The sequence below is a fragment of the Alosa pseudoharengus genome, unplaced genomic scaffold (genome assembly GCF_046254945.1).
Source record: "Alosa pseudoharengus isolate Yale_2024_CS ecotype anadromous, Long Island Sound unplaced genomic scaffold, YU_APseudo_1.1 YU_APseudo_1.1_scf_13, whole genome shotgun sequence".
Taxonomy (NCBI): domain Eukaryota; kingdom Metazoa; phylum Chordata; class Actinopteri; order Clupeiformes; family Clupeidae; genus Alosa; species Alosa pseudoharengus.
Window position 1 is genome coordinate 25,061,888 of NW_027468598.1, and position 27,874 is coordinate 25,089,761.

Here is a 27,874-nt window from a genome sequence, read left to right on the forward strand (position 1 = left end):
ATCCATTGCCTTATTTGAATTGAAAGGGAGTGACAGGATTATTTTGATAAACGGTGGACATCTTTAGCCTAGATTTCTATCGAACGCCAACTGAAGTACTAGCCTGTTTAGCGAAGTCAAATATTATAAGTTTAGATCAGTGTTTCTCAAAGTGTGGTCCTAAAGCTATCCCAAGTTGTCCGCAAGCAGACGTGGTAAAATATAATATTGATGAGTTTTTTGAAATATTATACCAACTTGTATGTGCAACAAGTAAGGTGAAGACAATAAGCAAGGTGGTTCAGTGAGTATAGCCTATACCAGTGTTTTTCGACCTTTTTTGTGCCACGGCATACTTTTGACACTTAAAATATCCTACGGCACACTAACATACTGCGTGAAGAAAAAATAAACATACCATAGCCTAAAATTTCAAATAATACACAGATATTGTATTGAGGCCTTATTATGGCTTCTATGTGAGACCTGCTCAATAAAACAAGCGCCCTCTGTTTCATTTGTAGGTGACTATATCTAATTTAATTGTTGTTATGAACTGGATATGTGATGATTCTGTGAATACTGGATATGCGCCCCCGTTGTAGCCTACAATGCCTGCATAGGCTACCACAAATAGTGCAATCATACAATCAATGAGAGCATGTGGTTATAAATTCTTTGAGGCAACAGTTGCTTTTCTGGACCAGTGAGTGACATTTGGGTCATTTTCTGCGGCACACCTGATGATCTCTCACGGCACACTAGTGTGCCCGGCACAGTGGTTGAAAAACACTGGCCTATACTGCAGCAGCACAGCTTTTTTTTTAAAACGCCTTTCAGGACACCCAAGGTCACTTCACAGATAAAACAAATAGAAGAAAATAGAAGAACGCTCTCTCTCCCATGGTGCTGAGGTTCATCTTGGGCACCTTGAGCAGACCAGCTCATGAGGATCGCAGCGACCGGGAACTGGTAGGCTATAGCTTTCCAGGAGGTCGGTGATAGTTGGGAGCAAGGTTATGCAGGGCCTTAGTAGGATCTTAAACTGGATTCTCTGGGTAACTGGTAGCCAGTATATCTATAACAGTACAGGTGTTGGCTTGTGGACTTTGTGCCTGTTATCCTGGCTGCAGAGTTCTGAATTACTGCAAGTAGGTGTACTGTATGTTTTTATTTATTTATTTATTTTGCTAGGTGGTCTGAAGGTTTTTTATTGGTTAAGTGGTTGTTGGTCTGAAAAGGTTTGAGAAACACTGAGTTAGACCACCTTTTTCTACCTCAATTTGTTATTTTGTTGGGTTTGACCCTACATTCCCTCTGTCTCGGTTTCACATATGCCACTTAATTTAATTGTGAGCAAGGCACTTAATTGTGAGCATACGCATATTTTGAACACTATCTAAATCTGTTCTCCAAACAGGATGTCCAGGCTGATCGAACCTCCACCTAAATTCCTACCCCACGAATGGAAGCACGCCAACAACGTTCATTGTGGGAATGCAGAATCAGAGCGAGCCCGCTCTGAGCGTCTCACTGTGGAGTCGCAGCGACTGATGGAGCAGTGTGACAGGGCGACCAAACATATGCAAGATCAGGCCAGTAAAAGATTGGGTAAGCAGCTTCATTTTTGCATTTGATGCACCAAACGTTTTCACCATTTATAGAAAATGCTCTATATTACTGGTGATGATAGATGGTGAAATAGACGTGTTATGCCATGCTTGCTTTAAACTATGAAGAACAGAGAATCCATGACATCAAATTCTGGAAACTGGAGCTGGACAAGAAGCTGAATGAAATGGTGAGCGAGACTGAGAACCTAATCACCAGCAAGAGCAGAGTGCAGAGAGCCCTGGAGAGCTGCTTCGAGCCCTTGAAAGTCACCATGCAGTGTCTTGCAGAGAGGTGAGCCAACATAATGTTTGTCTGATGTAGCCTCAGCCCAATGCAAACCCATCCACTTCAACATATGCCTGACTGACTGTTCCAGAGAGAAGCGGGTGGGTATTGACCTGGTGCATGATGAGGTAGAGCAAGAGCTGATGAAGGAGAAGGAGGTGATCGAGGGTGTAACCACCCTCCTTCAGCGCACTCTGGAGCAGACCAATGAGCAGATCAGGTGAGAGGATTAGTTCAGTGATGCCATGAGCTATCTGTGCAGACACACAGTATGATATGCATTTTTGATTTGCATAATAAAATTGATCTTTTCAGTATTTTCATTATTTTCGTTTTATGAAATTGTGAGGATTGTTCATTCTGCTGATAATTACGAATCACAACATTTCACCTGAACCTGAGCTTTATTTTACCAACTATAGTCAGAGTATTGGTATCTCATCTCATCTAACACATAATTCTGTGCATTTCCAGGCTCAACCGATCAGCAAAGTATTATCTAGAGAAGGATCTGCAAGGCAAATTCCAGGCAGAGAAGATTGATGATTTATGCAGCATCCTAACCAGCACCAATCAAAATATTGACAGCAGAGCTGGAGTCTTGGAGACTGGTCCAGCAAGGTAAAAACAGGCTTCCCTTGCAAAACTCAAACCTCTAATATTATTGTGTTAATTCTGTGGCATTGTACCCTATTGGCCTGCAGGGGTCAGTCAGAGTCCACTGTTAAGTGTGTGGATAAAATTGCACCATATATTTTATGAGTGGTTCAATAGTATAAAATCAATTCACTAAGAAATTGTAGCAATATATCTAAATATAGGTCTTTATTTGACTTTGTAAATTTTTCCAAAGAATATGGTGTCAACATTTAATCTTTATGCGCTGGATTCACTGTCTGCAGTAACACAGTGACACCCGACGAGTGGGAGGCATTCTCTGACATTAACATCTGCAAAGCTGAGAGGGAGAGAACCAACTCGGTGTCTCTGCGGTCCCTGGTGGACAGCCTGCTGCAGCAGACAGCCACAGATATGTCCGTGCAGCACGAGGCCACAGGTGCCGCTTTGGGGATGAACGTGCAGAGGACCAAGAGTGCCAAAGCCCTACTGGAGGACCATCTCAGCAAGGTGTGACCACAAGATGTTTTAGTCCATTTCTGTCCTCACAAGAAGACTAAGGGCCCGAGTTTGACGGCAATATAGGTAGGGGGAAGCTATGTCAGGGCGGGAACTCTGAAATGGGCGATATCTCTCCGGTGAAGTGAAAATTGAATAAACCAATCAAATACAACTAGTTTTAAATTCTGATCTATCTATCTTTTATTAATTAACTTTGGCCTCAATCTGACCACTTTGTGCATCTGACTTCACTCTGGCCACAGTGCGCTTGCATTGTTGGCAAAGTACGCTGTCAAACTCGCACCCTCTATGACCCACAATGGGCTCTATTTATAGTAAAACCTTCAAGTTAGGAGAGAAATCTTTACCTGGCATTCATCTGTTTTGTTTAACTACTCAACTGTGAACCATGTAGATCATGACATTTTTGAAAATATTCAGTGCTGCAAGAAATATTTAGGTCCGATCTTTTCCATACTACGTAACCCTTGTAGTAAGCTTGTGTTGTTTTTGTATTGTTTCTCTCTTTTTGAGGTATTGGCTGAGCTGGCCAGCCAGGAGAGGAACCTGGAGGCTCTGCGTGTGAACATGGCAGATAAGGAGGGCCCTCTGAAAGTGGCTCAAGCTCGGCTCACAGCACGCAGCCTCAGGCCCGACGTGGAGTTGTGTCACGACTCGGCCCAATCCCAGCTACTCACAGAGGTCCAGGAGCTCACCAGCCAAATCAACAGGTGAGCAGAGGATCAGAAAGCTCTCGAGATCAAAATACTAAAAAAAAAATAGAAAAAAATTAGCTTTAAAAGAAATGCCTCATGGCATTTATTGTTTTCTAAACGTTTGCCTGCTCTCCCCCTCATCCTGGACTCAGCCTGCAGGAAGCCCTGTGGGAGGCCGAGATGGAGCTCCGCGCGCTGGCCCGCAGCCAGCTGGCCCTGGAGGAGCAGATCCAGGTCAAGGTTCATTCCCTGTACATCGACGAGGTCATCTGCACCCAGCTGCGCCAGCCAATCGTCATTCACAACTTTTGAGGAGGGAATTTAGGAGGAGCGAACTAATATCACAGTACACATAAGCAATGCTCAGGTTGCATTTACAAAGATGGGAATTACTGCAATAAAGCTGAAAGTTATGCATCATGAAATGTGGGGAGAAAGTCAGATTGTGTGGTTTTGTTTTACAACCTCAAATCAGAAAAAGTTGGGACATTGGGTAAAATGTGAATAAAAACAGAATTTAATAACCTGCAAATCTCTTAAACTCATATTTAGTTGCAAAAAGGACATGCACAACATGTTAAATGTTGTGCATAAAATGTTGACAATGACAAATTTGACTATTTCATGGAAAATATATGTTCATTTTGAATTTGATACCAGCAACATGTTCTAAAAAAAGTTGGGACAGGGGTAACAAAATGCTGCAAAAGTTGTGTAATGATAAAGAAAACAAAAAGAGGAATGTTTCACAACTAATTCGGGTAACTGGCAACACAATTGGGTATGAAAAAGAGCATCCCATAGAGGTAGGTTCTCTTAGAAGTAAAGATGTAGGGGTATTCATCACTCTGTAAAGCTTTGTGCACAAATGATGAAACAATGTAATTTTAATGCTCTTGTGAAGTATTTGGGGAGTTTATCACAGTACATTATATCATTAAAACATTCAGAGAATCCAAAGAAATCTTTGCAAACAAGGGAAAGAGCTGAAAAACAGTGGATGGCCGTGGTCTTTTGGAACGCAGATGGCACTGCATCAAAACCAGACCTGTTTCCAGACCTGTCATTGTATGGGCTCAGGAAAACCTCTGATAACCGTTGTCTATGTGCACAGTTTGATACTCAATTCAAAAACTGCAGCCAAAGATGTATCGAGGCATGATAAAGAAAATACTACCGTCTTATCTGAGCCTGAGCTTGTTTAAAATGGACTGAGGTAACATGGAAAAGAGTCCTGTGGTTAGACCAATCAGAATTTGCCATTCTTTTTGGAAATCAATTTTGGAAATAAAGAGGAGAGGGCCTTTTCAAGCAACCAACCTTTGCTTGGATGCATTAGTGCATTCGTGCCTACAGCATGGGAATCTTGCACATCTGGCAAGGCACAATCAAAAGCTTTTTTCTAGGGAAGACCTTGAATATTTAAGGAAAACAATGTATTCTAACTGTTAAACAGTATTTCTCCATAGAGGAAGAATCCAGGTGCTAAAATTGCCTGTCTGTAGTCCAGACCTGTCAATTTAGGTGCATCATGGAATGAAAAACATGATTAAGAATACTTCAAACTGCAACTGAAATCCTATATCCTAAACATTTACAGAACCAACTTTTTCTTATTTGGGGTTGTTCACGGTCATGATCCTTTTATTTAGGTACAATATTTTACATTTATAGCATGGGCCAAATAGATCTTAATTGAAGTCCATGAAACATATCTAATTTTCTAAATACATCTGTAATGTCTGCCTACAGCTAAGAGATAAGTGCAGCTGTAATGGGCTTCAGAGCTCCGGCTGGTTCTCAGTGCTGTTAGAGCATGGGGTAGGAGATAGCGAAGTAGTTGAGCTCAGTGTCTATGAGTTTCCTGTAGCGTAGGTGAATCTGATCCAGCTGATTGTCCTCTTCCTGGGTCTCATACTTGTTTGTGTAGATTCGCACCTGCCAAGTTAGCACACCGGTCAAGATGACCACTCAGTACAATGTCATCGTAAAACACATTCTATATGACAGCCACTGCCCCTTGTCTTACTTTTTATGGTTTTGAGTATGCATCTTACTTTTATGGTTTTGAGTATGCATTTCCTCTCTATCCGACTCTGCATGAGCCTCTCTAGGAAGCTGATGTCCAGGAAGGCCCAGACCTTTAAGTAGACTAACTTTTTGCACATCAAAATCAACTCCATTAGTTCCTCGTCAACCTGCTCATGACTGTTGTTCAAGTCCAGACTCAATTTCTGTTAGGAGAGAAAAAAGGAATATGCTTTCAGAACGCAAAACACGATGTACGTTTTAAATGTTGAATACAATTTTATCTTTTAGACATGACATTGTTCAGATTCCCCTGGTCACATATTGAACATTGCAGCATTGCAAGCCGCAGTGCAAGTTACATTATTCAGAGTGGTTGTCAGTGCAGCTGACTCATAATGCCTACCAATTCAATTCCGGCACAAGTCGGACCAGACTTTTTAATGCCGCTTCTCATTCATTCATCAGCCGCCTTGTTAATAACATGGCTGGGAGCTGCATTTAACACCCACCACCATCCACCTTTGTCTGTGTGGCTCTCAGCCTTTGAAACCCCCCTAAACTCATGTTTAATTATTCTCGCTTGGTTATTGAATAGAAACCAATTCCCATGCAATGCGGTGTCTGTTGGAGCTTTCTTGCTGTCCCTTTGGGTCATTTTTGCCCACCTTCCTGCTCTATTTGTGCAGAAACTGCAGAAGTCACCAAGTCTATGGGGAAACCCTTGAGATATATATGTTATTGATTTGATGAAAGTGGTCTTGACCAGAGTAGCTTAGAATGTCATGCAGTTATCAGTCTCCTTGCCTCCTTGCCTACTAATGAATGAATTGAATGCTGTTCACTACTTGTAAGTTGCTTTGGATAAAAAACATCTGCTAAATGAATGTCGGTGAATGCATGTCCAGGTGCATTTAATCCATGTTATGTTTGGGCCTCCGTCTTACCTGTAAGTTATGTCTATAACAGGGCACCACCTGGGTCAGAGCAGGCTTGGCACTCCATTCCTGTTCACTGAAGTAGCAGCTGGTGAGGCTCAGGTCTCGCACGGGGATCTCGTGCAGCAGGATGCGGTTCAGGCTCTCCAGGCTCAGGATTCGCTCCACAGACATGTGCACACGGAGGTCTGGGCAGCGTTTGGCCAGGTTGGACCAGGCACTGCCCCAGATCACCTGGCCATGTGGCTCATGGATGTGGCAGCGCACCGTGAGAGAGCGCAGGGATCCGCTGTTGTCCAGACCCTTGCAGGCCACCGCCAGAGCTTCCAGTAGCTGCTCTGACATGCAGCTGTAGTTAATCGTGAGGGACCTTAGACCCTTAAACCGGCACATTACCTCAGCGAAGCCGGGGCTGTTGTACACAGCAAGCGACTGGGAGAAAAAATCCTCCAAGTTCAGGGTTGCCAATCCGGGACGTCGGCCAAGGTGCACGTGCTGCTGGGCCGCGGCGACTGCCTCGAGGACCTCCAGCCCCTGCAGCAGGTAGAACCGGGCCCCTCGGAGGTTCAAGTAGTTCAGGTAAGAGCCCTCTCTGCGCAGGTAGAATGTCAGGCTTCGTACCAGGCTGCTGCGCACACTACGGCACCAGGCCGAGCGGTCCAGGTCCATGTGCTTGACGGTGAGGGAGCGCAGGCGGCCTCGGGCCTTGCGCAGGGCAGACAGGAACGCCCGCATGGTCTGCTGGAAGCGCCGCGTCACCAGGGAGTTGATGGGGTGCGAGAAGCGGATCTCAAGGTCCTCCAGGAAGCCACCGTACGTCTTGGCGAAGTTGACGGCCGTGTCCATCTCAGAGCGGTGGGTTCGTGACACGCGGCCTGAGAAGTTGAAGGTGTGCACGCGCCAAAGGGACGGAGAGCGCACCACGTGGTGCCACTGGCGACACACAAGGGCAGCGCGCACCCGGTCCCGGTCACGGAGGTGCAAGAACACCTGCCGCAGACACGTGTCTGGAAGGAGGGACCACATGAACTGACCACATTCTTTATCCTCCTCTAACTTCTCTAACTTCATTTGTTCAGTTTCACCCTCTTCCCCATTCCGATGTCCATGAGTGTCGCAGTCATCACCTGAAAGAACTTCCCCTTCTTCAAGATACTCCATTCAGAGACAAATAGTAGGCTGGTAAGTTACAGATGATTTTCACTAAGACATACAGTCCTCATGGGAATTGTTAAGTAACCTAAAGACACTGTTGGAAGTGCAATAGCTACCCCTGCTTACAGTCTGCTTAACCTACCTGACTCATTCGGTCAGAGGTGTTAACAATAGGGTTGCGTTATGATTGTCAATACATGATTACATGAGGGCTTATGCTGTCACTATGACATCAGATGAACAATCTGTGACCTCATAGTGGTGCAAAGCTCAAAGGAGTTTAGATTTAAGCACAAGGTGGAAAGTTGATGCTTTACATTAACTTTATTGATGTCATGGAAATGTAAACAACATTTTACATTTTAAACGTTTGAAACAAACATTTTGAAAAATATTTGAACGTATCTGTGAATTTTATTTGTATATTGTATTTATTGTTCTATTTTTTCCTGAATTGATATCACAACCATCTTATATTTCAAATTTCTAACATTAGGCTATGTTAAATGCTCACATATTTCAAACATAAGTGAGTTAGCGTGAGCGTTTCTAAGTACTTTACAGATGGAAGGAACATTTTGTTCACTAATTGTAGGGTCATCAGGCGCATCATCCTATGAAAGGAAATATACATTGGTTTACCATTGTGATTGTCAACTAATTTAATAATCATAAGGTAGTGAATATATTTCAGTGGACTTACCTACATTTCACTTCCTTTCATGGATCTCAGTGCACTTCAGATGTTCAAAAATTTTGCACTTTTTCTAAGGGAGAAAACAGATGGCCTTGTCACCAGATCTGTTTCACCATGAAAGTATTTCAGTGACTACCGTGAACCAAACACATTGAGATCATTCATAGGAGAACCAGCAAGTTCTAATCATCTTTTCTTCAGCTATAATCATTGCAGCAAAAACTGAACCACCACCTACAAAAAGACATTTCCTTAAACATTTCCTTACCACGTGCCAGCTGAGAGTCTTAAGTGGCAAAGCCAGGTGGCAGATGGGACAGGTGTTGATCTGGTCCAGATCCTCTCCTCTCTTCAGTACATCAGACAGACGGAGCACAGAATCTGAGTCTGATTCCGGGGCTGAGGCCCGCTCGTCTCTCTCGTCCTCCTGGGCCTCGGATAGTGTGGGGGAGGTGCACTGAAACTGGAAGGGGGGAGGGCAGTGTTAGGTGAAGGATAGATTTTTAAAAACCTAATGATATGGCGTGAATGTGCAACATCTATCATTTGGGCCTACCAGATGCTCCTCCAGGCATTCTGATAAAACAGAACTTTTGCATTTCCAGCAAAGAGCTAGAGTTGGCCCTGAAAACAAATGACAATAGATTCACTGGAAGCCAAGTAAAGATATTCACCTTAACTTGCAAACTGTACGTTTTATGTAAAATTCAGAATTGTGGCCACTTGTGGCTAATGTCTTCATCCTTGGACTAAAATAACAAAATAGCCTACGACATCACAGCTAAGTTAAACTATGAAGTGCACCTGACCAAATGACAGAACTCACTGAATATGTACTTAACTGTTTGTGTCGTGAGCTGCAGCTTTCTGCTCATCAGTGATAGCATCTGCTGATGCCGCTGAAGAGGAGCAGATCTTGGCGTGACGGAGTTGGTCCTTCAGGGTGACATAGCGGCCACAGTCTAAGCAGCGCTCAGTCCGGCTACCACAGGCCACAGTGTGCTCCTCCATGGTGGACAGAGGGAGTTCCAGCTGGCAAAACTCACAACTGACCAACCTCTCCTTGCACTCATCTGCCTGGTAAAGAAGAAACACTTCTGTCAGATTTTTTTTTAATTCTACAGGACATAGTGAATCCTGACGATTCTCTTATCTTCGTTTGTTGAAGGTAGACCTAAAAGTAGCTGTGATTCAAACTTAAATTAAACAAACTGATTTATTGTCAATTTTGGACAAGGTTATTTGAAGAGGTCACTAGAGGATAGAGGATCACTATGAGGCCATTCAGCTAATTAGCAAAACAAGATGGAGCCAAGTTAGTCAGGACAATGGTGTGCCTTTCAATTGCACGTCCTTGGAGAGAGAAAGGCGATGATGACTGTCACCAATTATTGTATAGGGCCTACACAGTTACTGGTTTTCCTTTTTTTACAATCATTGGTTGCTGTAGGCTATCTTTATACAGTGATTGCCAGAATGTGCCACTGTGGAGGGTCATGCGGGTTGTTATGAGATCTGGGATAGGGCTTAGGCTACGCCAAGTCACCTGTCTAGCATACCTCATGATCCATTAGGTGGCAGCGTTCCACTTTAACGTTGCACTTGGAGCAATTCACCTATTCAGATAATCATAAAACACATGAAATCAAAGTCCAAATTCTCTACTACCCACTAACAAATATAGCACATTTCGGTTGAAAGCAGACTATGTAGGACTACCTGGATGTGTTGTTCTGAGTGGTGTTCCTCGAGCTGTTCTCGCGGAACCGGCTCATCGCAGTCAGGGCAGACACATAAGAACCGTCTACAATGAGGCTCATGAAGTGCGAAATTTGATTTCGCGATGTCCTTTTTACTTTGACATACAGTAATACAAAACAGTAACATTCAGTAAAGATTGTTTTACACTTAAATACATTTTCTCTGAAGTCAGCGTTGTTTTCCTTTCTTCACTTTCAGTTTTGCAGTATAGGTCCTACCAAGATAGGCTACTTCACAATAAATGAACATTTTAAAATTGTACAATATTGTCACTGGACAGAGTAAGCTACGCCGACAAACATCGTCGAGTATGATAGGCTACAACTAAACACAGACTTACCAGTTTCCACAGAGAACAGTTTCTTCGTTGTTGCCGTTGTTTTCCATTGTAGGCTAGCGTGTTAAATAACATATTTTGCACTTCATTGGAACTGAAACTGAAACCTTAATATAACATTGATTGACATTAATAAGGCGAAACTGCGCCACCTTTTGCTCATTCAACTGATGAGTTTGACATTGCCAATTGCCTTCCATTTAGATCTTTCAATTTTATTCTTTTTTAGATTTTCCACATACAATGTTACACTCGCTGAGATAGTCTGTATCCAGTGGACTGACCTCAAGTAGCCTACCATTAACTTTCGAAATGTTATTTTCAGTATGGCATTCTACCATTAATTCAATCAATATCATGTATTTTCTAAAGTCGGTGGTATTTCAGATAAGTCCATTGGGCATAACAATCTTTAGACTGCAAGTTCCTTGAACCTATGACTGATCCTAGCACTAATCATATGCTATGCTATTGGATTGAAATTTCCTGCCCAGGAATTTTTAGCAGGATCAGAGATTGGTAAAACACCAGTGTCACTTGAGGGCAATGGCAATTATGTCATTGCTTCCCCCGTTTGCACTCAGATGTGCTGGGGGGTGAACTTACCCTGGCTGGTTAATTTCCTGATTCCAGTCGAGTTGCCAGACGTCAGCTGTAGTTAGTAATGAGTGTAGTTCTTTTTCCTCACTCAGACTGGAGGCATATTGGATGTTTGGGCTTTTCAGACTTACAATGTGTGACATGCATAACTAGTCATGTGCATGTGTGGCAGTGTGTATGTCAGTGTGTATCTCTCTCTCTTTCTCTCTCTCTCTCTCTCTCTCTCTCTCTCTCTCTCTCTCTCTCTCTCTCTCTCTGTGTGTATACAAAAAACAACCAGAACATGTAGACCTATTTGTAAAGGTGGGAACACACTCAGACCTGGAAGTGTGCACACATCGTTCCATGTGTGTGTGTGTGTGTGTGTGTGTGTGTGTCTGTGAGAACACATGCTCTAGTCTATATCCTTCTGGCTCTGAAACAGTATGTCATAGCTCTCATCTCTACTGTTCACTCATCAGCTTCTCAGGGGCGAGGATGAAGCTGGGGGTTTTCTATTCTTCGCAGTAATAAACAAAGCCAACACATAACACTGCAATAAGGATGCTCTATCACTTTCAGCTGCCCCACACTTCCTGTTTACAATTGCACGATTTTATTAGTTACTGTTGTGCATGTGTTTCAACATTATAAGATTAAACGTTAAAAAATATCACATATAGGCTATAACTAGACAATCACAATAGCATCATGGGGATAGTTGCAAAATTACTTAACATGTTTTACAGTTGTGCTTGTTCTTCCCTCTCAGTAAGAAGGATGGCATTAAGTGTACAATGCAGTGCAAGGCTTGCTTTTATTTTTACCCCCAAGATATAAAAAGATAAGCTCAAGCTCCTCTATGAAAGAATAGCAGATGTGCAGATGCGCATGTTCCCTCTGTAATAAGAAGCCCTTCCTGGGGTGTTTTCCACTGGCTTTGTCAGTTCAGCCATTTCCCACCCTGCTTGATTTATCACACAGGCCTGAGCCAAATTCAACCCAAGCATGTGCACGCAGGGATCAAGAGGACTCATTAATCTGTAAATTGACCCCTTTTTGTATATATAAAGAAATGCTTCACCTCAACATGTTCACAAGGATCTAGCTGTGTGGTTAATTGCCATGTGGACTTGTTGTCTACACAGCATAGTTCTCTGAAACGGGTGCCCATTTTTAGCCTGCTGTGAAATTTGAGCATCATGTGATCCAACAAAACAGAGCACCAAGGAAACTGCTGTGGAAATAAAGAAATAAAGAAAGAAATATATGTGAGCACACACGTTTTTGGGATTACTGTAAACAAAATAAAGTCATTCAAACCTTTGGCAGGATTCCAATGTGCATTTTTTGACGGGAAAAAAACAGGTTTCCAAGGCAACCAAAGAAATGGCACCAATTAGAACTCTGCGAGGTTGTCTTATTTCAAAACCACCCGGAGACTAGACTAGAGGAGAGAGAGAGAGAGAGAGAGAGAGAGAGAGAGAGAGAGGGAGGGAGGGAGGCCAATGAAAAGCACAGGGTATTAAGCAAACAGATGAATGAATGGCGCTGGCGATGCAGGACAGGGCAAGCAAGGGAAAAATTGATTAAACAGGACCTGGAGGGTGGGTATTGAAGGGGGGTGGTAGGAGATTGAGCTTCTCACAGTGCGCACTAGTACCTCACAGCCGCTGCCACCCCCAACCCCCCCTGATCCCCACCGACCTAGAGCCATGGCTGGCAACAAGGCTGGCTCATTCTTTTTACCAGCCCTTTGACATGGCCACAAGCAAAATCAATAGCAAATAGTGTTTGTGCCCTTTGATAGCTGTGATTTCCAGGAACCATTTTTAGAATATTGATTGCGTGTGGTGGTTGGTGGTGGTGCTGTTCTTTGGGCTCACATGTGGCGGTATTGATATGATTGCACCTCATTTGCAGTTGTCTAGAGGCAAGGTGTCCAAAAGGAGGGAGATGTTTTATCAGGTGTCACGTGTTGGCGGGCATGCATCTGCAGGGATAGGGCTCGTGAAAGTCTCTCTCTCTCTCTCTCTCTTTGCTGTATTCCTGATTTCTTTATAATTTGCTGTTTGTTTTTTCCTTCTTTCCCTATAAATTCATGAGCTCCTATGGACCACACATCATTACAAGCTACACAAGTCTCTACCATCAGAAAAGCCCACAGTGCATAGCCTGCCCCCTCCCCCCACTTCTCAAAGCGAAGGCATCTCTCCACTCCCTCTCTGTCTTGTGGCATCTCATTCGCTCCGCTTTTCATCTTTTTGCTCTCATTCTTTTCCTTCCCCCTCTGCCATCCTTCTCCTCCCCCTTTCCTTGCTCTCCCTCCTTTCCCTCCCTCCCCTCTCCTCTACTTTCCTCTCCTCTCCTCTCATCTCTCTGCTCTCGCTCTCTCTCTGCCTCTCACTCTCTCGCTGTATCTCTCACCGCTCGCACGTCTCTCATGCTGGACAAGTCACTCGTGCTGCAATGTTTACTCCTGCCTGCAAAGGAACCGTGGGGGACTCGAGGTAAGAATACCGCATGAATGACCAACTGTGACACAGGATGTCCCCTACATTTCTCTCTCACGCGCTGTCCTCTGTTGTTTTGCCCCCTTAACTGTGGGGAAAGAATATGTTGGCAGGGAGAGCTTGCTAAACTGTTGCTATGCATCCCAGCGTGTGGGAGAGCTCTCGCCGTCCCCAGGCTGGTGCAGGCGGCAGGCTGTTGTTGGGTCGGTCTCCCTCTGGTCGTGGTGTGCGTGCTGCAGGGACAGTTAGTCTTCATTTCCCTTGTGCCATTGTTCATGTTCACATTCACTTGCTTGCGTATCACAGTCACGCACATGGCAGTGGTGCAGATCCTATAGGCACCTGCATGAATCGCAGTAATGATCTGTATTTATTAAAAGTGGTTTTATTTTATTTTATTTTATGTAATGTGGTACATAGAGCACGTGACTTTTTTATGACTTGTGCTTGTATTGTTTGTTTCTAGTCATTGCATTTCTCTGCTAGTTTATGTACTCAATTGTTCCTGTGTGCAAACTGTTCGAGCTGCATACTGCATGCAGTGGGGGGTTGTGCCTTTCTGACGGATGACTCAATTACAGTGGGTAATGTGTGAAATAGCAATAAGCGGCAAGACCCAGTAGATGAGGTAGAGTATATGTCAAGTAGATATCTGGCAGCACTGACTACATTACCGGTACTCTGAGCTGAGTATTACAAGGGTTTATAATTGGTATTGTCTGCTAAAATTGCAATGTTTTGTGTAAAAAAAAAAAAAACTTCAGCTGTGATTTGCCGCATAACAAATTGATTCATTAATTCAACATCTGACATTCAAGTGTGCAGAGTAATTTAGAGAATCCAATCCACAGCTGTGAAATGAATCTTCACAATAGCTTAAGTTTTTATTAAATTTACTTCTTGCAATTTGTTATATTTCCCTCAAGGACTTGAGCATAATGTATTAAAATGCCTGAAAGCTTGCTTAATAGCAGATTTTGCACTTCTACATTTGTATTTCTGATGTCTGCTGAAAGGGTGTCTACAGGCTGCGACTCTCCTGGCTCTGTGCATTCTTTTGCAGCTCTAATCAGTGTCCTCTCTCTCTCTCTCTCTCTCTCTCTCTGCCCACCACTGCTCTATAATTGCCCCCTTATTCAATCACCAGATATTTTTTCCCCATTGTCTCTCTGTCTCACTTCTGTACCAGCCAGTCTGCATGCCTCTCCTTTCCCACCCTCACCCTTGCTGCCTGGCTTTCTCTCTCATCCCTCTCAGATTTATTTCTGTCGTTCTTTTCTTTTCATCCCCTTCCCTCCATCCCCCCCTCCCTTTGTCAGCTTCTTTCCATCACCCTATGCATGTGTCCTTTCCTTCATCCCATTTCCCCATTGACATATCTGTCTGGTGTGTGGGATTGGCGAAACTTTGACAGTGTGTGTGTGTGTGTGTGTGTGCGTGCGTGCGTGCGTGCGTGCATGCGTGTGTGTGTGTGTGTGTGTGTATGTGTGTGCGTGTACACGTTTGAGTCACCTGAGCTGTGAGCGGAGACTTTGAACTCCCCTGGTGCGCTCATCTGGTACCATGTGTCTTCGTCGGTGTGCCATCTTGTCTTCCCAAACGCCCCCCCACAAGGCTGTAGTTTGTATTATTAGACATGCCAACTGTCAAGCCCAACTGGGTGCACTCTGTAGCAGGTGCAAAGACAGAGAGATAAAGTGGGGAGACAGAGAGAGAGAAAGAGAAAAAATAAAATGTGACATAAAGAAAAGTTCTGAAACAACAGCCAGACAGATTTTTTTTTCCTTTTCCTGTGTCACTCTGCTGTCAGTAAAACAGAGGAAGTGTGGCAAGCCGACAACCACAGACCTTGGCAGCTGTCAGTGGTGTGTGTGTGAGTGTGTGTGTGTGTGTGTGGGCGTGGGCATGAGAGAGAGAGAGAGAGAGAGAGAGAGAGAAGGGAAGAGAGTGGATTGGGCATGTGTGTGAGCTCGTTTGGTCACGCTCTCCGCAATCCACCAGCACAAAGCACCACTCCTGCTCCTGCTGCTACTAGTGATGGTGCTGGTTTGAGTATGAAGGATTATAGAGGATAAGAACCCATAAAGAAAATATGCAAAAGGCTATGCTGATTTATGATGGAGGAACATGAAAGAGGGGGATGGGATGGAAAGAAAATGAATGAGGGGAAGAACTGATAGAGACTGAGAATAAGAGAGAAAGAAGCTGGGAAGAAGAGAGAGAATAGGATGCCATTATGAGCCGTGGTGACACTCTAAGAGGCAGATGAAGATGATAATGACGGCCAGACAGGTGATGTAATGAGCCTTAACGTTGCTGCAGGCCTCAGCTGGGACTGAGCTCCCACTGCCCGTAATAATGGAATGATAAAGTGCAGCGTTTGGTTTAGTACCCGCACACACACACACACACACACACACACACACACACACACACACACACACACACACACACAGGGAGCTAGCTGCAGGGGAAAAAATAGGACCATCAATCAGCTGGGGATCAGCAGCAGTCTGCTCCTGTGCATCCAGCCAACATAGACAAGGCTTTAAACGCCAATGTGCTTTGGGTGTACCGCCATGTTAGCATGATATTATAGACAAGGCTTGGCTTGCCATTCCCATGCACATGCCATGTACATCATAGTCTTTGCATCCACTATGTCATGTACAATTTCTATTTTGATCATAGTGTTATATTGATTTACAGCAATCGCAGGGAGGCATTCAATTAGCAACTTTGAGATGTAATTGATCTTGCAATGCAAAGGCATTGTTACATTCAGCCCGTACTGATGTACCTGAGTATGCTATTGCCATGAATGTGTATGGGAGCTGTTCTAGCCCTCTGAGCTCAGTCATTAGCCCATTCCTCTACTCAAAACCATTTTGCCCTCCCTTTCAACACTCAATGATTAACCTTGAGTGGATTGCAATTTTGGCACTTTGCCCATGTTCTCTCTCTCTGTTTTCCACTCTCTCTCTCTCTCTCTTTCTTCTCATCACTCTGTTCTCTCTCACTGTCCCTCTCTCTTTTCTCTTGCTCTTTCCATCTGTGTGTCTCTTGTTCTATATGTCCTCCTACCCCATACTCTCCACTGATTATTAGGAGACAATGGATCATGGAGAAAAGTAAAATAGGACCTGTCTGTCAAAGAAGCGGCCTACTCGGCTCCTCCAGCAGCACTCTCACAAATGGGATGCTCCCATATGGATGGTCGCCCGCTAGCCTTGCCATCCCATTCGCTTTTTGAGCCGCTAGAGAGGGGCAACAGGAGCCGCGGCTTGGTGCGGATGACTCATCCAGGAGGAAACGACATTAGCCCCTGATGCTCTCTGCTAATGCTGTGCAGCCACTCTTAATCTCATCAGTCCAATTAAATCATCTGGCACGTCCTTAGAACTGGGCCCGTCCCCACCAAAGCACCGCTTCTTTTGTTGTGCTCGTCGTGTCCCGTGGGTTGTACATTCTGTCCACTAAACGGAACAGATTCAGGACACTAACCAGGTTATTGAGAGCTCAGATGCCATGGAAAAATCCTGTTATAATTTCAGATGACAAGTTTGTTTTTGCTGTGCCTCTTTCATTGTACAAGCTTGCTGTATTCTGGTGTCGCAATGTCAAGTCATAACCAAAGATTCTAGAGTGCTTTGGTCATAACTGCTTGTGTTGGCATAGTTGCCGTCCAACGATATTAATCCTTCCTGTGACTTGTTTGTGCCCTTTGCATAAATGAGTCGACCCCATAGCAACACGGGCCAAACGAGATGTCACACCTTGTACAACCCCCCTCCGTGCTCTCCAGCATGTCTTCGTGCTGTCTCTGTAATTTACCACCGTTGCGTCCCAGGGCAGGATTAATCCAAACTCGAGCCGAGCCCAGCGCCCAGGTTACCATGTCCAAAGCTGACGGGAGACATCTGAGATGTATGAGAGCATTTTTGAAGTCACGGATCAATGTGCTGTTTTCTCCTGGGGGCCAGATCACTGTGTCTCTGTGGCCTTTCAGCAGCGGCATTTTTGTCATGCTTCGCAGAGCGACAGATTTTCTCATGGCATGGGGTGCCTCTCTCTCTCTCTTTTTCTTTCTTTTATTCTCTCCCTCCTCCATCCATCCACTCTTTTACCCCATCCACACAGAGTGGAGAGAGAGAGAGGAGAGTGTGTGTTTTTTTCCCCCTCTCGATTCAATCAATTAGGACTGCTCTTACTGATAATGAAGCATCATCAGGTTGCACGCCCACTCCCCGAGCCTACAGAGCAACAGTGGCAGGCCTCCCATTAAATGCCAGCCAGGCGAGTTCAAGAGACACTCAGCCTGATAATGCAGATATGATGTCCAATTCTTAATCACTGGGCCTCTGCGTGTCCACCTTGTTTCCTCCACATTAGCCTTTACTAAATAGCACTTAGAAGACGTAGACGTAGCCGGCATAATCTCAGCATTGCAAACAGCACCATCAAAAGCGGGAGGCTTTTATGATAAATGATGCTGTTTTGCAAGGGGGGAGAGCCTCCGTTTGCCGCTCGAGCTAATGGGACGGAGCACTGCAGCGAGCGCTTCTTAGGGCTGCTGAGAAAATGACACCGCTGCTGTTTCAGTGGCTCGTGATCCCTGTTAATGCACTGTTGTTTTTTCCTCCTCTCCTCTGAGCCGCTCCACTCTGGCGTCTGATGTTCTTAGCAGCTTTATTGAAATGGCCTCTGTGTTCTGTTGGTTTTTTCTGGCCCCTGTGCCTCTAGTCGGCTCCCAAACGAGAACAGGAACATCCATCAGATTTACTCTCACAGAGCTGCCAGGAGAGCTTGCGGAAGGGAGAAGTTACTGCCTTATTACTTCAAGGTTTGTTGCCAGATATCAATCATATGACCAAAGCAATTGTGGAAGTAGCAATCCCATTTCTATGGGAGTGGCTGCAAGCTTTGCCGCAAGTTTTTTCTCACTTCCAGTGTGTTTAAGTGAAACAGCTCAGGGTTATAAATAGACAATACTACTAACCTGTAGAACTTCAGACCTGAGACATGTTAATATTTAGTGACAATGTTATTCCAAAGCCATAAGATGCAATACTGTAGTCATAACTAAAACAAGACAAGTAAATAACTGATTGCTAGAGATATGCCGTGGTGTGGTAGGGAGAGAGTGAGACAGAGAATGCCCGTTTTACTAAGCCTCACTTCCACCACACACCCCTCTGTGAGTGGCTGAGGAGGTAAAGCAGCCGAGAGCCTCCCTGCTACTTCCCTCAGTCTGGCTCTGAGCCTGGAAGTGTGTGGTGGGGTCAGACAGAGGGAGGGAAAAAAAAGAGTGAGAAAGTTCTCCAGCACGTCACTTCATTATGCTGAGGCGAAAGAGGAGCGTGTCTTTTGGAGGATTTGGATGGTATGTCACTGTTGGTCTTCCCACAGCTTTGTACCTTTGTGTTTCTCTCTCTCTTTCTCTCTCTCTCTCTATGTGTGTGTGTGTGTGTGAGTGTGTGTGTGTGTGTGTGTGTGTGTCGAGTGGAGGCTATTAAAGGAAGGGTGGGTTGGACGGCCTTGTGCACTGTGCAGCTCTCAAGCCACTGCATCAACTCAGCTGTATGTGGACATGTTGTGTCTCTCAGCTCTCAGACAGCAGAGGCACAGTCAGCTGAAGGACACTGTGCTGACTGCATCCATTATGGCTTTGCAAAAGAAAACTGTTAACTAGTATGTCTCCATCCATCATTTCTTCTTAATGTGTACTGTCTGTCTAGTTCTATTTCTGAGAGTTGCAACTTATATCTTTGCTAGTGGAATCACATTGTCATTAAATATTAACATGTCGTTTCAGATCTGAAGTTCTAGAGGTTCTAAGTATTTCTAACCTTAAGCTGTTTCAAATAGTCTGTTCGTGAGACTATCAAGAGAAACTAGCTTTAGGAAGAGAGATGATTTATGTGGTTGACTGTGCGATAAGGCTGCACTGATATCTCCTTAGCTGTGATGCAGAGCCTCTTACGTTTCTGAGATGAGCTCATACATAAATTCAGGCTCTGTGCTGTTGTCTGCATGACGATTGAGATCTCAAGGCAAAGTGTGATTGTTTTTTTTTTTTTTTTTAAACTCTTAAAGGAGTAGCCACCTGACTTTGCTCAGAGCTGTGAGCAGTGGAGCGAGATAGATGTGTGTGTGTGTGGACCCCCATGTGGGCTGGCTTAGTCAGGTTTAATTGGCTGTGTGGCACAAAGACTATCCAACCCTATGAGAGGTGTTGCATGCATGGTGTTCTCTCTGAGACGGAGAGAGGGGAAGAGATAGAGAGAGAAAGAACGAGAGAAAAGGAAAGAAGGAAAGAAAAGGAAAGAGAAACCGATAAAGGATCAAGAAACAGCATGTTCTACACCACAGACACACACTGCTTCACAGTCGGTGGACTCGGCTATTGACGGAGCTCTCAAGCCTTATTTGGTTTGCCTGTCGTTACGTGTTAGAGATGGGCATCAGTGCAGAAAATGGCCTGTGAAGCTCAGAGAGATGTATAGTGATGCTCCATTTAACTGGAGTTGGGCTTTGGTGACCACTCTGAATACTTAAGAGGGCATCATTTGTTAAAGTTTAGACACCAAAGTGTCTGGAATTGGAAACAAAAACAAGATTTCAACTGTGTGTGTGAGTAGGTGGGGCGGGGGGGTTGCTTCTGGGAAAATATTGTCACAATAATGACTCAGTTTAATCCCTCATTGGATTTTATGGCTCAGAAAGGATCGTTTTGTAGTTGGGTGACATTGGCCAGAACGAATGACAATGTGTAAAGTCTTGATGATGAGATCGCAAAGGTTGTGGAAGGTAGAAGAGATTGATGATGATCGCTTAAATGTTCACAGAATGAAAGTATACCGCCATGAATAATACATGTGCCCATGGCCTGGCTGGTGGTCTCAGGAAGGACTGTTCCGATGGCCGATGCGTCTCTAGCTCCACTGCTCACCTCGGGAAATTTCTAGAAAACCTTGTGGTTACGGGAACATTTAACAAACAACCACTCTCTCCCTACACATACAGTCAGCTTCTCGACATGCACACATATGCATATCCAAACACACACACACACATACAGGCACACTCACACAGACACACATACACACATCGGTCTGCAACACCTATATGTGCTGATGTGCTCTTACATATAATAGACCTAGCGCACACAAAGGTTAAACACAGAAGTAGTAAATCACACCTCGCTGTACATTTCCCATCATTTACACTAGCCCAGATACGACAGGGTAAATGGGACACGCATGTAACCAGGAAACAGCTCTGTGATAATGCAGGGACAGATGAAGTGAGAGAGAGAGGTAATGACAGCAGACGCGTGCTCTCCATACTGGACAAATGTACAGAAAGATAAGAACGCCACCGCGCCAGCAGCATCATCTCGGTGTCCATGACAACGCTACATACTGTACTGGCACAGGCACGTGTCTCAGACGGCACCAAAAGCCGTGTAGTGGCTATGTCTTTCCTCGCATGGCTATGTCACTGAAAGAAAAAGAAATGAGTTTAATCATTACTGTGAAAGCCATAATTGTTTACCTTGTCTAAAGTTGGGCTTCCTCTTGCTCAGTGGCAGTACTTATCTCTTCCACATTCTATAATTAATTCTGTAACTGCATTCATTCTATTGTGTTTACATTTTCTCTCACACACACACACTTTCTCTCTCACACACACTTTCTCTCACACACACACACTTTGTCTCTCACACACACACTTTCTCTTTTTCTCACACACACCTTCTCTCTCTATCACACACACTTTCTCTCTCTCTCTCACACACACACACATTTTCTCTTCCTCTCACACACACACACTCTCTCTTCCTCTCTGTCTTATCTCCTGCGGTGTGTAATCAGGTCCTATCAGGTCCTATCTATCTCCCCTCCCCTCTTGAGCACCCCCCATAGTCGGCAGGCTCTGGAGATTTGCGGCCATGAATATGTCACTGGGAGGGGGGGACTCACAGTGCTGGTCATTCTGTGTGCGACAGACCGGTGAAACATTAAAAGTGGCACCGGTGGTTCAGGTAGAGCTCTCGTCAATGGTTTATGCATGACTCAAGTTGCAATGGGAGCTAAAAGGCTTTCTTGGTTCCCTTGCCTTTTACACATCTAAGGGGAGCCTGTTGATGTGTTATTGAGTAATGTAAGTCTACTGGTATGAGTGGACTGCCGGTCCTTCTTCCAGCACCAACGGAAGGTGAAAATGGACTCATTCCCGGCAATAAATCAAGTGATTATTGCTGAGTCACTGATCGCGGCACACATATCCAAATAATTGGTTCCTCTGAGAGGACCTGGTTTGCTATCATTTGATTTGTTTTAGAGGGAAATGAGAGGCTGTGTGAGGGTAATGAGTTAATACAAGCTCTAGGTCTCCACTTGTAATTTCTATCACATACTGTGTACGGGGGTCGTCGTGGAGAAGGATACGCTTGTAGGGTGAAATTTGTGTGTAGGGATGCATAAATCAGATGCTTTCACAGAAGCAGTGGGGAGTGAGTGGAGTGCCTCATTTTGCAATTTCTTTAGTCAGTGCTCTGCTGTGAGTGTGATCTGATCTGAGTTCTCTTACCCTCTCTCTCTTTTTTCTCTCTTCCTGTTTCTCTGTAGGATCGACAAGTCCAGCATCGCTGCGCTGAAAGCCCGGTGAGTCTGACTATTGACCGGCACCCAGCGTGAGTGCATGCTATCAGAGTCGTTCAATCTGTGAGCCCTCTCCAACCGATCCACTGTTTGTTTATTCAGTTTGTGTGTTTGCGTGTGTGTGAGCCTTTTTGCAACTTTTTTTCCCTCTCCTTTGAGGTTAAGCTCCCCTGGCGCTCATGTTGAATGAAAAACTATGCAGTAAATGGTTAGAGATGTTGCACCGTGCCACAGAAAAGGAGGGATACAGAGTCAGAGAGAGAGACAGAGAGAGAGAGAGAGAGAGAGAGAGAGAGAGAGAGAGAGAGAGAGAGATCTAGAAATCAAGCACTGGAGCAACTGCTTTTTGGTAGATTGCGTGGGCAGATCAGCACTTTGATATCTAAGCCCAACACTTGCAGTATGATAGTTTCTCTCCTCCACCCAGAAACACTCACTGCACACCTCTCCACCTGGGCCCTCCACCCTCCCCCTCAGGGGACACAACATCTGGCCCTATCCTTTCTGAATGACCAGTCCCTGCAGTGCTCTGTGCAGTTAATGTACACTACTGTATCTCAATGACTCAGTCCGATTTGATTAGCCTCATCTGTTCCGACGAGTGAACGGGGGCAAGATGAAGGACTTTATTTAATTATGTGTCATGAGTAAAGATTTATTCACAGCTCAAGCCCATTAATGTGCGTCAGGCGGCGCAGGGCAAAACCAATCGCATACGACAGCGTTTCACTTTTAACTCACTCGCCCACTCACACACACACACACACACACACTCACTCGCTTGCTCAGCTGCTCGCTCGAATTCTCTCGCTCCGTCTCTCTCCCCTTGTGTACACTCTAACTGGCACACTTGCAAATTCACTCCCAAGCTCGCTCACTTGCTCACTCACTAGCTCGCTACGCTCGCTCACTCACTCGCTCACTCGCTCACACTCTGTCTCGCTTAGATAATCACTGACTCATGTTTTTATTTGGGCTCAACGTGCTGTCCCACTCAGACATTCACTCGTTCACTTGACTCATTTTGGCACTCGTATCTCCATCGCTCAGCTCTCACACCTCGGCCCCAGCCGCTCAGCAGAACCCTCTCTGAGTTGGCCCGCTAGCCAAGCCCGTGTTGTGATGAAACAACAATTGACCTCTCCAGAATAAGTCCCGCCTCCGTAACTTCCGTATCCATCCAACTTCCTGGCGTCGATTGTCTATGGGAAATAACATGGCGTTTCGAAATATCATACCGGAAAAACATCTGTAGGTAGCGAAGTAGAAAAAGCTGGTGGGCAGATTGGCCTACACACTTCTGCCATCTAGTTTCCACTGGATTTTTTGATTGTCGGTGCAGTTTAAGTAGTATACTACAGACTATACTACTTAAACGGCACCGAAAATAAAAAAATCCAGTGGAAACTAGATGGCAGAAGTGTGTAGACCAATCTGCCCAGCAGCTTTTTCTACTTTGTCACCTACAGAGTTTGACAGGTACGATCTTTCAAAACGCCATGTTATTTCCCATAGACAATTGACGACCGAAGGTTGGATGGATACGGAAGTTAGGAGGCGGGACTTATTCTGGAGAGGTCTGTTGACCTGTCGCTAAGCGCCACCCGTAGAAACCTGATGAGCCAATGACAGTCCAGCCTCAACGGGACTCGGACATCAGCTCGGACAACTCCATAGGAAACAACAGGGAGGAGGCATAAAATGACAAATTAATGGTTATTTATGGAGTTTATTAACTCAAAAAACCCCGACGGATAACCATGGTCAAACGTTTTGCAGGGGGACGTGTAATAATGATAGCCGGTACCCCGAGAGGCTAGAAAACGGGGTATATTTTCATCAACAGTAGCCTACAGGACGTCTCTCGCGTTTGCAACAGCTCGACGTAATGTAGGCTACTAAGCCAACAACGTGGGCACAGGTTCCCTGTTAAATCCCAAGATGAAAATGCTCATTAACCAACTACTATATTCTTACTACATCAAATATTAACGTAACCTAACATATCTTAGTATAAATCTTCCACTAGCTAGCTAGCTAGCATTAACGTCAGTGTTTTTTTGCACAGTGATTTGCACGGCTACTTGCCACAACTGCTTGTCACCTTGTATGTATTCTAAAGTTTTGAATACACCCCTCCATAGCATAATTAAGTCCCTTTTGATAGCTTCTGGAGGAAAGTAAATCCTTTTTCGACCAAAACGTCCTCAAAGCCTGCTTTCATATCATGTCAGCTGCCATTGTCCACAATCTATTTCTAATCAAGTCTAGTTTGTACGGAGCCCCGGATATGTCATGGGGGAAAAAATATTAAGTTGTGGCCACGAAATAGCAATTAGTTCCCACAAAATAATAAGTTGTGGCCACAAAATAGCAATTCGTTCCCACAAAGTACTAATTTGTGGCCACTAAATATTAATTTGTTCCCACGAAATAGGTAATTTGTGGCCACGAAATATTAATTCGTTCCCACGAAATAGTAATTTGTGGCCACGAAATAGGTAGGCCTATAGGCTGTGCACTGGACAGCTGGATGAGCAAATCAAGCGCAACTCCTCAAATAGGAACAGTCGCTGCTCACACAATGGACAGGGATAGTATGGTAGAGTGCTATTTTAGGCTGGGAATGAAATACAAAGACATTTTGAAAAGCCTGGCATTGGAGGGATTCATTATTAGCGAGAGGCATCTCCAACTATTAAGAGCCAGGTCGCTGCACCGGCGTAGGTACGACTTGAACGTGTCTCTCTCGTTTGCGTTTTTTTATAAGGCGGCCGTCAACATTTCCATTAAAACATGCATCAGATAGCTGGAGGTGAATCTTCATTCTCCCCCCCCTCCTCACTCTCACTTTTTCCCCATCCTCATCTCATCTCACGCCTTCTACCCACACACCCATCACTGTTCCATTTCTTTGTTATTATTTGCATACGCCGCGCGCTGATGAAATCATACTGTATATCGGGCACTTTTATCTTTTGTAAAACGTCGCGTCGCAGAGGTGTGCTGACCCGAGGACCTGTGCCGAGATAGATGGACGGTCAGGAGCAACGCCGAGGCTGATAGAGAACCGGGACAAATGAAACACTTTTTAATGAAACGTAATTTACAAAGACATTGTAAAACACTGAAAGTTAATATTTTGTCACTAGCAACCTACATCTGTCCTCTGTCAAATACAGTTCAAGAGTTATTTAAGGAGAAGTCGAACGTGCATTATGTTTCATTCGTCCCTCCTGGCTGGGACAAATGAAACAGCATGGGGGACGAATGAAACATACAGCTTAAATTATGTAAACTTCCCACAACTTCAATATTTGACAACATACCATGAATGGTACTTCAAGTCTGTGTTATTTTAGATAGATTGCTGCTGGGCTATATGTCTTGGTTCATGTCTGTTAACAACTCATTGCCGTCATGGTGATGCGCGTATTTCGCAGTTATGGAAATAGCATGCACTATGCCATTAATATAGCTAGAATAATGCATGTTTCGAATTATATAATGTTTCTATAGTACAAAATGTTATTTCACTCTGTTTTTATGTGGTTAAAGCCACCACACATCCAAATAAGTGCGCTTCATGACCCACAGGCCGTCAGTCTCCATAGGTTAACATGGCAAAACTTGACCCCCTACCTGATAGCCCCAAATATATTTGCATCTTTCTAAAACTGCTTTTCCATGTCTCACCTGAATAAAATATAGTATAAACACAGATACGTGTGCATTGACTTAGAATAAATGGGGTTTACTGCCTGGTCGGGACAAATAGGTGTTTCAATCGTCCCCCCATAGACATTATAGGCTGTTTTGCATCCATTACAAACAAACATGCAATGTGAACGTCTGGGATTGGGGAGAGCACTAAATGCTCTACTGAATAAGCATTGAGTCAAACCTTTAAATGAAAAACACTCTTTAATAATCAAAAAAAATAAACCGCTAATGAAGTAAACTTGTGTCCATCAGAAATCGTTTATCGCCTGTAACTCCGTGATAACAGGACGTAACAGGATGGCATTTGGCTGAGGTTAATATGCTCTATGTTTTGTCCAAATGATGTCTGTCTATCATCGTTGCACTCGGAGAAAACCACTGCAAACCAGAGAATTGAGAGCTGGTGGGGAGTGATGAGAAAAGACACGACAGGCTTCTACTGGCGCTCGATTTGCTCACCCAGCTGTCCAGTGCACGTTAGACTACATATTTCGTGGCCACAAATTACTATTTCGTGGGAACTAATTAATATTTCGTGGCCACAAATTACCTATTTCGTGGCCACAAATTACCTATTTCGTGGGAACGAATTACTATTTCGTGGGAACGAATTAATATTTCGTGGCCACAAATTAGTACTTTGTGGGAACGAATTGCTATTTTGTGGCCACAACTTATTATTTTGTGGGAACGAATTGCTATTTCGTGGCCACAACTTCCCCCATGACATATCCGGGGCTCCGTAGGTTTGTTTGTCTGAGTTTTCACACGGTAACAATGGGGGGCGGGGCTTAGCGACAGGTCAATTCTGTGCATTTTTTTCCCCCAACCCACACTTCTGTTCCAGCATCACCACTGAGACATGACTGCTGCAGAACAGACACACACAGAATAGTCACAGCACAGGTAACCTCATAAGCTCCTCTCTCACACAGAATAGTCACAGCACAGTTCACCTCATAAGTTCCTCTCTCACACAGAATAGTCACAGCACAGTTCACCTCTTAAGCTCCTGTCTCACACAGCTGGGTACAGCCCTAAACCATGTTCCACTGTGGCAAATGATCCAAAATGATCCAGTTCCTATTGTCTTACCTCGCCGACTTCCTCTGCTTGTCTGGACATTTACATAAACCACACACACACACACACACACACACACACACACACACTGTACTGTATTTTATGAGTATAAGTCGCATCAGTCAAAAAATGCATCATGAACAGGAAAAAAACATATAAGTCGCACCTGACTATAAGTCGCAGGACCAGCCAAACTATGAAAAAAAATTTTTTAACTGGTCCATTTAGGACATGTAATTGTAAATAAAGACATTTTACTTAAGGAGTGCCTTGGCCGGAGAAAAAAAAATGTCTCTCTTTTTTTGACGAGTTGTGTGGTTTCTCTGAGAATTGGAAATACAGAGCTGGTCTCCTCAGGTGTTCCAGCCAGACAAACGTGTTATTGGAGGTCATGAAGCGGCGCTCTGGAGCGTCTGGCACAGACAGCTGGGGTGCAGAATTGACCGGAGTCCACAGACCGTTCAGGGCCAGCAGCAGGGCCAGTGTGTCTGAGCAGCATCTCTCCTACATGCCTGGTCACGTCTGCTTCACTGAGGGAGGGAGAGAGAGAGAGAGAGGGAGAGAAGAGGAGAGAGGGAGAAGAGAGGGAGGAAAAAAGAGGAAAGAGAGAGGGAGAGGGATAATGGAGAGAGGAGAGAAAGCAGGGAGGAGGGTGAGGTAAAAGAAAATGAGACAAATAAT

At 44.5% G+C, this 27,874-nt stretch overlaps 4 protein-coding genes across 5 annotated transcripts in view; 2 read left to right on the forward strand and 2 right to left on the reverse strand.

The window, feature by feature from the left end:
* The first annotated feature begins 1,156 nt into the window (after positions 1-1,156).
* On the forward strand, positions 1,157-4,086 carry tekt1 (tektin 1). Its single transcript, XM_076281594.1, has 7 exons — positions 1,157-1,590; positions 1,719-1,884; positions 1,970-2,098; positions 2,353-2,499; positions 2,781-3,006; positions 3,532-3,728; positions 3,866-4,086. The coding sequence occupies exons 1-7, from the start codon at positions 1,401-1,403 to the stop codon at positions 4,023-4,025; spliced, it is 1,215 nt and encodes a 404-aa protein (XP_076137709.1). The 5' UTR covers positions 1,157-1,400; the 3' UTR covers positions 4,026-4,086.
* Positions 4,087-5,398: 1,312 nt separating this feature from the next.
* LOC143121943 (F-box only protein 39-like) lies at positions 5,399-8,018 on the reverse strand. The gene is made up of 3 exons (XM_076282649.1): positions 6,689-8,018; positions 5,771-5,947; positions 5,399-5,651 (listed from the first exon to the last, which is right to left on the reverse strand). Exons 1-3 carry the CDS (start codon positions 7,838-7,840, stop codon positions 5,523-5,525), a joined length of 1,458 nt encoding a protein of 485 aa, XP_076138764.1. The 5' UTR covers positions 7,841-8,018; the 3' UTR covers positions 5,399-5,522.
* A 121-nt stretch (positions 8,019-8,139) lies between these two features.
* xaf1 (XIAP associated factor 1) lies at positions 8,140-10,724 on the reverse strand. Of its 2 annotated transcripts, none has more exons than XM_076282648.1 (8): positions 10,633-10,724; positions 10,251-10,386; positions 10,091-10,147; positions 9,374-9,608; positions 9,088-9,155; positions 8,800-8,994; positions 8,542-8,601; positions 8,140-8,448 (listed from the first exon to the last, which is right to left on the reverse strand). In XM_076282648.1, the coding sequence occupies exons 1-7, from the start codon at positions 10,677-10,679 to the stop codon at positions 8,545-8,547; spliced, it is 795 nt and encodes a 264-aa protein (XP_076138763.1). In that variant the 5' UTR covers positions 10,680-10,724; the 3' UTR covers positions 8,140-8,448; positions 8,542-8,544. The 2 variants fall into 2 exon arrangements, with proteins under 2 accessions (XP_076138763.1, XP_076138762.1); XM_076282647.1 differs by having other exon boundaries at positions 8,538-8,601.
* An 8,303-nt stretch (positions 10,725-19,027) lies between these two features.
* Positions 19,028-27,874, forward strand: part of rap1gap2a (RAP1 GTPase activating protein 2a) — a 72,458-nt gene continuing 63,611 nt past the window's right edge. The window contains exons 1-2 of the mRNA XM_076282653.1: positions 19,028-19,104; positions 22,355-22,390. Coding sequence (XP_076138768.1) covers positions 19,061-19,104; positions 22,355-22,390 — 80 coding nt within the window. The 5' untranslated portion in view covers positions 19,028-19,060. The remainder of the gene's footprint in view (positions 19,105-22,354; positions 22,391-27,874) is intronic.

What these genes read in the sequence shown, in the direction of transcription:
- tekt1 (XM_076281594.1), top strand. Translation starts at nt 1,401, where the DNA reads ATGTCCAGGCTGATCGAACCTCCACCTAAATTCCTACCCCACGAATGG. An exon ending in ATGCAGTGTCTTGCAGAGAG is followed by an intron (nt 1,885 to 1,969) that starts GTGAGCCAACAT and finishes TGACTGTTCCAG; the next exon opens with AGAGAAGCGGGTGGGTATTG. An exon ending in CAGACCAATGAGCAGATCAG is followed by an intron (nt 2,099 to 2,352) that starts GTGAGAGGATTA and finishes GTGCATTTCCAG; the next exon opens with GCTCAACCGATCAGCAAAGT.
- LOC143121943 (XM_076282649.1), bottom strand. Translation starts at nt 7,840, where the DNA reads ATGGAGTATCTTGAAGAAGGGGAAGTTCTTTCAGGTGATGACTGCGAC. An exon ending in GTTATAGACATAACTTACAG is followed by an intron (nt 5,948 to 6,688) that starts GTAAGACGGAGG and finishes CTCTCCTAACAG; the next exon opens with AAATTGAGTCTGGACTTGAA. An exon ending in GCATACTCAAAACCATAAAA is followed by an intron (nt 5,652 to 5,770) that starts GTAAGATGCATA and finishes CTAACTTGGCAG; the next exon opens with GTGCGAATCTACACAAACAA.
- xaf1 (XM_076282648.1), bottom strand. Translation starts at nt 10,679, where the DNA reads ATGGAAAACAACGGCAACAACGAAGAAACTGTTCTCTGTGGAAACTG. An exon ending in ACTCAGAACAACACATCCAG is followed by an intron (nt 10,148 to 10,250) that starts GTAGTCCTACAT and finishes TTATCTGAATAG; the next exon opens with GTGAATTGCTCCAAGTGCAA. An exon ending in TGCAGCTCACGACACAAACA is followed by an intron (nt 9,156 to 9,373) that starts GTTAAGTACATA and finishes ATTTGTTTTCAG; the next exon opens with GGCCAACTCTAGCTCTTTGC.